This window comes from Anopheles bellator, chromosome 2 (assembly GCF_943735745.2).
Source record: "Anopheles bellator chromosome 2, idAnoBellAS_SP24_06.2, whole genome shotgun sequence".
NCBI classification, from domain to species: domain Eukaryota; kingdom Metazoa; phylum Arthropoda; class Insecta; order Diptera; family Culicidae; genus Anopheles; species Anopheles bellator.
Window position 1 is genome coordinate 34,722,117 of NC_071286.1, and position 11,390 is coordinate 34,733,506.

General features: G+C 46.1%; 1 protein-coding gene across 1 annotated transcript; it reads left to right on the forward strand.

Moving 5' to 3' along the window:
- The first annotated feature begins 137 nt into the window (after positions 1-137).
- LOC131209112 (5'-3' exoribonuclease 2 homolog) lies at positions 138-10,116 on the forward strand. Its single transcript, XM_058202101.1, has 3 exons — positions 138-212; positions 476-2,996; positions 9,054-10,116. The coding sequence occupies exons 1-3, from the start codon at positions 138-140 to the stop codon at positions 9,509-9,511; spliced, it is 3,054 nt and encodes a 1,017-aa protein (XP_058058084.1). The 3' UTR covers positions 9,512-10,116.
- The last annotated feature ends 1,274 nt before the right edge of the window (positions 10,117-11,390 follow it).

Sequence of the window (11,390 nt, forward strand, 5' to 3'; positions counted from 1 at the left end):
TCAGCGCTGCTGTCAGAAGTTGTCGCGTGTGAATTGTGAAGAGTAGGAATTTGGTTAGAATAAATAAGCTAGTTGTGAAAGCGCGAATTTTGTTTTAACGCCACAGTTTCACTGCCTTCACACACTTCGGCCATAGAATGGGAGTACCAGCATTCTTTCGGTGGTTATCACGTAAATACCCTTCCGTGATAATCGAATGCGTGGAGCAGAAGGTCAGTATAGCAAGTAATGCAGCAATGTCGGCAAGTGTTTTGTTATTGGGCGTTTGACCATAGATGCTTCTAAAGTGTAATGAAACCGGCAATCACCATATCCAAATTCTACATTCAAAATACACCAAAAACCTGTCGCGATTTCGTACGCGGCTCAATTTCTCCACGGACATTGGTTTGCTATGATAGCAACGAACGTAGCCGAAATTGTTTTCATTCACTTTCTGTTTGGCTTTCTTACAACCATTTCCTAATTATTGCAGAACACTGACGATCATGGCAACGTGCAGTATGAGGACATGAGTAAGCCCAACCCAAACCGGGTTGAGTTTGATAATTTATACCTGGATATGAACGGTATTATACACCCGTGCACGCATCCGGAGGACAAACCGGCGCCGAAAAATGAAGACGAAATGATGGTTGCCATTTTCGAGTGCATCGATCGGTTGATGAACATTGTCCGGCCAAGAAAAGTGTTGTACATGGCGATCGACGGTGTTGCACCACGGGCTAAGATGAATCAGCAACGATCACGCCGTTTCCGTGCATCGAAAGAGGCGGCCGAAAAGGCGGCCGAGATGGCGCGAGTCCGCGAAGAGCTTGCTGCAAAAGGTGCGATTTTACCACCGGAAAAGGAGAAAGGTAGCCACTTCGACTCGAACTGTATCACACCCGGCACTCCGTTCATGGACCGGTTAAGCAAATGCCTCCAGTACTATGTTCATGACCGCATGAATAACTATCCGGGCTGGAAGGGTTTGAAAGTGATCCTTTCCGACGCAAATGTGCCCGGTGAAGGCGAGCACAAAATTATGGATTACATTCGAAAGCAGCGTGTACAAGCGGACTACGATCCAAACACGCACCATGTGTTGTGCGGCGCGGATGCGGATCTTATCATGTTGGGACTGGCGACCCACGAAACACACTTCACAATCATTCGTGAGGAGTTCCTACCCAACAAGGACCGACCGTGTGACATTTGCCAGCAAATAGGGCACGTAATGAAGGACTGCACCGGTTTGCAGTCGGAGCGGGAGATGATGAAAACTCCTCCCGGTCCAGGCAAGGAAACGCAGTTCATATTCGTCCGCCTGAACGTGCTGAAGGAGTACCTGCAGAAGGAGCTCGATATGCCGAATCTGCCGTTCGCGTACGATTTCGAGCGTGTCATCGACGATTGGGTGTTTATGTGTTTCTTCGTTGGCAACGACTTCCTTCCTCATTTGCCCAGTCTGGAGATCAGGGAGAATGCGATAGATCGACTCGTGACACTGTACAAGAAGTGCGTGTACAAGACACGCGGTTATCTAACGGACTCCGGGGCTGTGTTGCTCGATCGGGTTGAGATGATCATGACCGATCTAGGGTATGCGGAGGACGAAATCTTCCGCCAGCGAAAGGTGAGCGAGGATCGTTTCAAGGAGCGGAACAAACGCATGCGTTTGCAAAAGGAAAGGCAGCAGCGGCCCAACTTCCAGCACATAAACAACTCACAATTTGCACCGACACCGCTCGGTCGCGGGGTTCAGCCTCAGGCAATTGTAAATGCACGCCAAGAAGCGGCTCACTTTCGTATGCTTGGAGCCTCATCCGGTGACGGAAAAGGAAGTGGCGGCGGCGGAGGAGGAGCGAGCAGTGATGAACCTGGACCACGTGGTATTAAACGAAAGGCCGACGAACCGCTGGCCGTAACGGTGGCGGATGCAGAGGAACAAGAAACACCAGATGAGGTGCGACTGTGGGAGGATGGTTTTAAGGATCGGTATTACGAGTCAAAGTTTGACGTGTCGCCACAGAATACCAAGTTCCGGCAAACGGTTGCTTGGGAGTACGTGCGTGGCCTGTGTTGGGTGTTGCGGTACTACTATCAGGGATGCGCGTCTTGGGAGTGGTACTTCCCGTACCATTATGCACCGTTCGCGTCCGATTTCAAGCACCTCGACAACGTTAACGCACATTTCGATCGGGGCACACCGTTCAAGCCACTGCAGCAGCTGATGGGCGTCTTTCCGGCAGCCAGTCGCAGTCACGTACCTAGTGCGTTCGCGGAGCTAATGGTCGATCCGCGTAGTCCGATCATTGACTTCTATCCGATCGATTTCCACATCGATCTGAATGGGAAAAAATTTGCATGGCAGGGCGTGGCGCTCCTGCCGTTTGTAGATGAAAAGCGTTTGTTCCGGGCCACCGATCCGAAGGTACCGTTACTGACGGAAGAGGAAAAGCTGCGCAACATTAATGGAGACGCGAAACTGTTCGTGGTTCCAGGGAGTCCCGGTTACCGTACGCTTTCCGGACTGTGCGTTGGTGATGATGTGGACTACGAACGCGAAATCGCAGTTACTGTGGACTGTGTGCAAGGGCTGATTGTACCAACGAAGGAGAACGTCCCACAGAACGGGGTACTACAGTCTCCGATACCGGGTCTAACGGCGATAACTGACAACCGTGTTCTGACGGTGCGCTTTCTCGATCCAAAGTTTGCCGACGATTTTATCTTTCCTGCCCGCAAGCTAGAAAATGCGACCGATCAGCCGAAGGTACTCGGCGCAAAGGAGGGCCCCGTGATTGGGTTCGGACCGCGTGTCGATCGAGCACAGCTCGGTTCTGCCGGTCACCGAATGGTGAATAACCGCCTCGGGCTCGGGTACGGCAACTCACGCAACGATAGTACCGGAAGTTACGGAAATGATAATGACGGCGGTCGCAGAAACAACTATCGGCGAGGGAACGGCGGATATGACAACAGCGGCAATCGCTACGAATCAAATCGTAACGGTAAGTTAATCATTATTTCTATGGCAAATTCTGAGTTTGTTTTTGTGGTTCCTCCCTGCGGATGTGCAAATGATTTCGCCTTACATGTGTCCACGATTTTTGGCGTCAATTAGAGGATTGCAGGCGAATGAAGCAGATAATGATGTTCATGATTGTGGTGGTGACACGGCGGCGGAAGGTGGCGTCCGTTTTTTAGGGACCCCCAAGTATAGACGTGGAGTGCCACTCGAGGGAATCGCACACTTACAGCGCACAGGAGTCGCCTTCCTGTTTTGCCGCTGCAGTTAGACGCGCCGTCTCCATTGGATTGCCACTTTGGCACGTTTTCGCTCCCTCGGCGCACAACCTGGATCTGAAACCCTCCAGCCGAACGACTGCATCCCGTTTTGCGGTGCCTAGCGCTACCCGACCGCCTTTCCATCCTTGCTTCATTCGGGACGATATTGTTCGGTTAATTAGTTGCTATTGGGACGACCTCGGTTGGCCGCGCTAGTTTCGGGTAGCGCAGAAATTTCTTCCACTAATGAGCGGTTGCTTCATTTGGAAGCCAGCGTGAATGATTTTTCTTCGTTGTTAATGCGCCTTGGGGGTTGCGTGTACGTGTACATAGGCCGATTCGCTGACGCAGGCAAGGCCGGGGGGCAGTTGCTATCTTATTCTTACCGCGTTGGCAGCACGTCCCGCATAGGCAATTGTGTGAGAAACATACGCGGAGAATGCTGCTCTTAGCCTCATGCTTTTGGGCGTGGATTTATCGTGCCATTGAAAATTTGTACCAAATTACTGAGCAATAACCAGCAATGTTTTACAACACACCCTTAAGGTGTAGCTAATTTGTCTACAATGCGAATATTTGTTTACAATTTATCATTTAAAAGTCGTCAGAATTACGATGTTTGGGTTGGAAAATTCAATTGTTTTTCCGAAGTTCATTTTCTTTAGTTCACGAAATCATTTTATGTTATGATCCCGATTCGATTATTGTCTGTTGAGCTAGTTGTCTTTATTCTTCAAAATCGTTCGATCATCTCACTAAGAACATTTAAGTTCACGCAAAATTCTTTTATTACAAAACCTATTAATTGCTTAAAACTTTTTTATTTGGTGTTTGTGTAAAGTATACATTTTAGAAACGGCACGTCATTGGACGAATACTACTTTCCGATGCGAGAAAAAGGGTACAAAATTCTCTACGGATAAATGTGAACTAGGTTACTATTGACCTATTAAATGGTAGCTATTGAGAAAGGCTTTGAAATCAATTATTGGATGAGATTAATCAGACGGAAACATTATCTTAAGTTTATCGTCGATCGTATCTTTGTTCCTTCGAAACATTTTCCGTATTCACTGTGTTGACAAATAACGTTGAGGTGTTTAACATCATGAAAACGATGTTATTTCCATTCTTCCCACAAAGCATGCTTTTTACTCTCAAACCCCTCTTACCAATTAGATTTATTTTTTTTTACTTTCCATGACGGTTTTTAACCGGGAGATTTAAAGGATATCCATCCATGTTTTTTCCCTAGAAAGGGGTTCTCCGACTCGGGTATGGGTACGTGGAAAAGATTCCGGTTGCGGCAATCGGGGACACCAAACTGGGCTGATGGTTTATTTCGAAGCAGTTCAGCTCCGCTCGTCCCGAACCCTGGGTTGCGTGTAGGAGTAATAGAAAAACAATGAAAAATAAAATCTGTCCCCATTGAATATGGATATGGAAAGAGAAAAAAGCCTGTCTTACCCGATTTGCTTGTAAAATGCCAGCCAGCGCTTACGTATGCACGAGCACAAACCTTGTACGTTCAATGGAAGACGAGTTTTGGAGTGATAAAATGTAGTAGAAAAGAACACATCTTATCCTCAGTCTACTCGAAGTGAATGTTTTCTTCTTGCGTGCGTGGGCAAGTACTAAAGGGATGTCGTGTGGATGGGATATGAGTTGAAATATTGTTATAAAAACACCCTAATGTGTGTGCACCTACATTTTGTGGATCAAAAGTACTTGTGATGATGTGTATCGTAGGATTTTCTTTCCTATTAACGGAAAAGAGGAGAGAGGTGAAAACCGGCATCGAACCCACGGTGTGGATAAAAATAGGATTGTCCTTACCGAACGTATTGTCTTCATTGGGCCAGCCTATCGAACACCAGGATGCTTCCGTGGCCGTTATGCAGCACTGGCGTGTACCTTCTTCGAACGAGAACATTGTTTAGCTACAAGGCGTAACGAAGTTACCGGAAAAGAAAAATGGATCACTACTGGTGGCACCTTCTCCACTTATGTTTCGTCGGTTAAACCGCGAAAGTGATCACTCTGCACACAATACGTTAAAGACCCGGATAATGATAGGTTCAATTATGATTCAATGTGTGTATATCAGTAGTCGAGCGCCGCATTGTGAGGAAAAGGATCGGACCCGTGGTTGAGGATTAACAAACCGGGCGTACGGCTATTGGAAGATATTTTGGTCGTGTCGGAGGATCACTTGCCCTATTTACGGTAGCCTATTTTCGTGTCGTACCAGGGTATATTCTGGCTTTTGTTTTGAACGGCTTGGCAAGGATCCGTTTTTTGGTGCGTAACAAGGATTTGGATAGAGTGATAACACAGGCCAGAGTTAACTTTTATTCTCCCATAGAGATGATCCTTTTTTGTATATTGCTTGTGTTTACATTCGCTTTTCCGGTTCTCTGTCTTTCTCCCGTTTGTTTGCAAACAAACCATGCCTTGCGATCATGCAACGCCCATTCTCATTCTGGTGTTCTGAAAGAGCGTCACTCACCTTTTTCTAATCATTTTCCACCGATTTACGAATCGGCATCGAATTACCTCTCGACAAGTTGGCGAGATTTTTGCCTATGATACAAACGGACGACATACTTTGCAACCAAAGCCGCTTTCACCGGTCCAGGTTTGATGCAGACTGATGGAACAAAAAGGATGATCCTTACAAACAGCCGCTGTCGCACGTTGATACGGGATCACTGCGATGGCAAGTTCTGGTTAATTACCGACTTAGCTTTCGGCTTTCGCATAGTGGGGATCTAGATCGCTACTGTCGTTTCTTGTCACCTGGATGGACATGGTTTGAAAGATGTTGTTCACGCACCAAATCAATCGTGAGGACCATTGAATCTTTTAGGTATCGTTTGATCTCCTGATATTCCGGGGCAGTCCGTTTGATTCGGTGCTCAGCTGCACCAATGGCGCATGTTACCTTCCAGTTTCAGCTTGTGCCGGGCTATGATCAAAGAATATTTCGATTTAATTGTAGCACTCTGTACGCTCGTACTTTTAGAAATTTTAACATTATCATTTCTTGCATAGTTCTCGAAATATGCGCTAAAATCAAGCTGTGTAATAATGTGTCAAACATCTGCTGCTTTTCGATTTATTGATTTCATGTGAGACTTTAGAAAAGTTTTTCTTACTGTTGTTGGTTACGTTGAATTTCCAGATTAGAAATATGGCCAATATAATCAAATATTCGCGATTCAAACGGGTAGTTTGACGAACCTTGTGATCTTACTGTGTCTTCATCTTAGCATCATCATCATCATCTTAAGTGCTGAAACCCTTTTACCGTTTTTTATTGTTAGATATGGGAGCACAGGAACACCTCATTCGTCGGACGAAATTCAATCAAGAATCGGATCCTTAATCAAATCGATCGGACAACAAATGGAGCATACCTTGTTTGCTATACCGGTTCTGGCATGGAACCGGCTCTGGTGTTTTATTAATATCTTTGAAAAATACTTTTTGAAAATATTGACCAGATATTGCTTCTCCGTATAACACGTTACATACTGTTTGATAAAAACTCTCTTCTAATGATTTTTTCAATTCGACTCTTACCAACAAGCGTAGCTTGACATTTGTTGTTTGTTTGAAAACTCCTGTTTAAGTGCATTCAACATTCACAATGCCCCTCACCTGGAACCCTGCTCATGGACGCATGGGCATAAAAAGAACGTACATATTTTTTTGAACCCCCAGAACGGTTCTAGTGGACTTTTGCAGGCGTCCATTCGACTATACCTTGTAATCGCTCTCGTATGGGTAAGCTGGTGGCGTTGGTGGTAGCTCCCCAAAAGCCTACAGGCCCTAGAGGCCCACATGAGGGAAAGCATTAGTGTTTGGTGTGTGTAAAGTGTGCGTATTTGCACACAGCGGTGTTTTTCCGTGTTTCCCGTCCCCGCACGCACCGCACAGTGGATGTGGTCTGTTTTCCGTGGGGCGACAATCAGACAATCAATTGCAAATTGATCTTGAGAGGCTTAATGGCGGCGGCGGGCCCATTTAAGCTGTGGAAAGTGCACTTCAGCAGCACAAAGCCCGCTCCTTTGGGCGCGGGTTGTGATGAACGTTTGTTAGAGTCGAATGGTGGCCAAAATCTCGTGTCGCGTCACGAGCCTCGCTGGCAGGTCTCGGCCACTGAGGCGCACATTGTCCGGGGCGACGGTAAGTCAAACGATTTTCTGCACCCACCGTGCGTCATGTTGCAACACCCGACTGGGTAGCACGAAATTCTCGCGTGCAGTTTTTGTAAGGCTCATCATATTCGTTTGTTGTTGCCGGATAATACTGCTAATGATGCGAGGAAATCCCGATCGCCGTCGAACGGGAGGTGGCATTCTCATTTGCTGCCGATGAGCAACTAGTTTTTGGTGACCTCTTCAGTTTGCCAGTGGTTTAGTGCTTCAAGTTGGTTGAAGTTATTGAAAGCTTTCACGATAAATTCCGTCAAATAATAGAATGATTTTGTGTGATCGTCGAGAGAGTCCGCCAACCTGATGTTGACGACAGACAGATCACCTAGCTCAGAGTAACTTTATCTCATTCGACATCACTGTGAGGTACTACCACCAACTCCTACCAACCAAGTGTTTCGCAGAACACAAAAATGGAAAAGCCAAGTTAAAGATGCTTTCGAAATGCGACGTGGACCGTGGAGAAGAGTATGTTGGCTGGTGCAAATTGTCGCCATTCAGCAACCGACTCTTGCGCGTGAGTGTTGTGGTTTCCGGTCCTGCCAGTGAGAACGACACTGCTTTGTGACATCGGGATGGTGGTTCCGTCCGCACGGCCGGTGTCCTTCGACCTGCACTAGAACGCAGGAGGGATGGAACGGATGGCCGCGGTCTGATCCCGCTGTTCGTGAGGATCTCCACTTCAACATTTTCCGCATTCATTCATTGGGAGCGCCTAACAACGGTGCGATACAAAAGTTTGATGGCTCTTCGACCCGGCGGCTGCACATGGTTGAAAATCGTCGCCGGTTGAATGCATATTGACCTCTATTCTTCTCGGTGGGCGTTGTTAGCGTTGTTGTACCGCTTCGCCCGAGCCGACGGACGGTTCCACGAGAGGTTGGGTGAAGGCATACGGCCATAATTATGCTACAAGCGTGTTGAGTGGTTTGATTTTCGTTTTCGCATTCGGCCGGGAAACCCTCAGGGGGGCAGCTTCACACTTGCGAGGTCCGGAGTTCTGGCGCCATGACACTGGGGAAGCCAGAAGTATGTGGTGAACGTTGAGTTTAAAGATGTTGAGCGCAGATACTCGTGAACGCGTGGGGTCTCAGACAAATGTGTCCTTTTGTCACGCTAAGCAATCACCGGAGCGCACGGTCCAAATTTTGCGGTCCTTTCGGAGATAATTTGGCAAATCGGATGCGCTTCGTTTTCCAAACGATGGGCGGGCTATGCTGCGCTACCAATTTACTGCCCTCTGGTTCACTGCGAAAGTAAATAATTAGCATTAGTATCGTACTGGGTTAATATATGTTTGACAATAATTTTATTGTTAATATTCATCCAATATGTTGTCGGTTGATCGAGCGAGTTTTTATATGGATTTGCCAACCGTTCACTAAATTCACCCAAAGTAGTTGTTCTTCTTATTGTGCTATTATTTCAAGGTTTTTATTTGAAAGAATTCGAAAATTTAATTTTAAAAAGTACGTGCTCATGCTCAATTTATTTTTCCTCTGGGCATTCGATAAAACCCATGATAATAATTATCGTGCCTGATTGTTGGCGTCGTTTCAGATTCTTACAACAATTACTCAGACTACAACACGGGCAGTAACAGTTCGGGCGGTAGCAGCAATAACTGGCGCAACAAACAGGAACGTCAGCCCAATAATTCAACCAACGCAAACCAAACGTTTAACGATTCTGCTGGCCCAAACCGGAGTGTGTTTGAGCAGCTAAGCAGCCAAATTCAGCAGTACCAGCAGCAGATGGTACGTGAAATTTCACGCCATTCCCAGGCGATTCCGAGCACTGCCCTGCCGAATCCGTTTGCCAACCAAGTCCCGTACAACTACGACACCGGTAATAGTAACTCAGCTAATAACTGGATGGCTAACAATGGCGGACGAAATAATAACACCCATCGCGGTGGAGGACGAGGAGGAGGTAATAGCGGTGGTGGAAGACAGTTTCAGCAAGGCGGTGGACGCTACGGGGGAGGGAATCGTTACAACCAACGGAAGCAGTACTAGGAACTAAGTCTAGCGATACGGCACCAGTTCAAACGACTGGCTAAGTGTTGTGGTATTGGCAGTCGGTGCTTTTAACCACCGATTACACAGACTCAACTGTTGCGGCATAAAATTAAATGTAAAAGGTTAAAAGGGCATAACATTGATTAGAGCGACTCTGCATTAATATATTCGCAGTTTGTCGAAAAAGGCAAATTGCCAGGTGTAAGATCGTGAAAATCGAATTCCCATCTTTCTTGCTTCCTGTTTCGATAGAGTACAAAACGATTTGGTGAAGTGGTAGTTTTGAAGAAGATTTGAAAGTAAGGGAAGCGAGAAACAAAAAAAAAATAACACTTAGGAAAAGATAACAACAAAATCTGACGACATCGTCAGTGAACTGTTTATATCTTTTCGTGAAATATTTTTATTTAGGAAAACTATGAACGGTAACCATATATTTAGAGTTCCGATTGTCGCCAAAACGACGTGCAAGAGTACTTTTACTGATTTTTTTGTAAATAAACGAATGATCTGCGTCATGACTTCACCTAACAACAACTGCGGACAACAACTACAATGAATGGTGGCACCGTGTCAGAATGTGTTTGAGGATACCACACACCTTTTTATCATACTTGGAAGATTCAATAAATCATTTGTTTAACAGCACTTCAACGTGAAATTTGCTTCAGCACTCCTAATGCAGGGGCATCTTCCAGTAGCTTAAATGCATAAAGCATAGAAGGTTTGGTTACAACGAAGATTGGCATTGCTACTGTGCAATTTAAGAACAACCATCGACATTGATTTGGCCGGTCTGCATTATTGTATTTTGAAATCTTATGTTAAACTAATCTGCCGTTAGTTGGAACTCCACAATACACGAATGAAGTTTAGATGGCAACTTCTGCAAAATTGAATTGACAAAACCACAAAAATATTGCATAAAAACGAAACAAGTCAATAAATATTACCAGCACCATCTTGAACATGAACGCGGACCATGGTAATGCGGATTAAAAGTGTAAACTTATCTCACAAATTTATCTACCGAGTTCCCAGTTAGGGGTTTGTTACGGAGGGTTTTGTTTTTTCGTTATTTCTCACGATGTCCTTAACGCCACAACGAGAATCATAAAAGTACCCCGCGGTTGGGGCGGTTTTGGGCCGGTGGCCTGGTGAAAGAAACAAACGAAAAATCGCTGGGAACCATGAGAGAATCAAACTCCTTCAGCAATCGGCAAGGAAAGCACTCGACGATTTTTCTCGCGATCTTTTGACACTTATTATGTGCAGAAGAAATTTTTCTCAATCTTTGCGCCGTTCGACTTCGCTCGCGGAACAATCGAGTGGTAAAGGTCATCCTATTGTTTCGAGCCACAGCACCCGGAGATTGTCCCGGGCGCATTATGCGCCGCGGGTGCACCGTAGCTGGCGTAGCGGGGCTGTCTCGAAGCTGGTGCCCGACACTCATAGGACGTTCTGGCGCACACCCCTATCCGATGGTAGGCCGTAGTCGTGGTCAGAAGGATAGCCGGGAATCGGTCCAAAATCGATGGGAAACGTTTTTTCCGCGTAATTTGATGCGATATGGATGGCGATTGTGATTCAGGATTATGATCGCCAATACGGCATGCGGGATACTGGCACGAATATGCGCAGCTTAGGCCTACCGTAGGTACATTTCCTTACTGCACTGTTCGAGTTATTCCAATAGTCAACGTCCTGCATCCTACGAATGTCATCTTTGATGTCCTAGCCTCTAATTGGGACCCACCATAAAGTGGGAGCAAGAGAAAACTGAATAACGTTGGCGGTGGTGGCTATCTGAACAGAATCAACGAACCATCAATCGAGAATATTTTCTTGATCCAATGTATCACCGCAATGACGAGAG

Bases quoted from the DNA above. Each gene is read 5' to 3' on its own strand.
- LOC131209112 (XM_058202101.1), top strand. From the start codon at position 138: ATGGGAGTACCAGCATTCTTTCGGTGGTTATCACGTAAATACCCTTCC. The intron at 213-475 runs GTCAGTATAGCA...TAATTATTGCAG, and splicing joins TCGAATGCGTGGAGCAGAAG to AACACTGACGATCATGGCAA. The intron at 2,997-9,053 runs GTAAGTTAATCA...GCGTCGTTTCAG, and splicing joins CTACGAATCAAATCGTAACG to ATTCTTACAACAATTACTCA.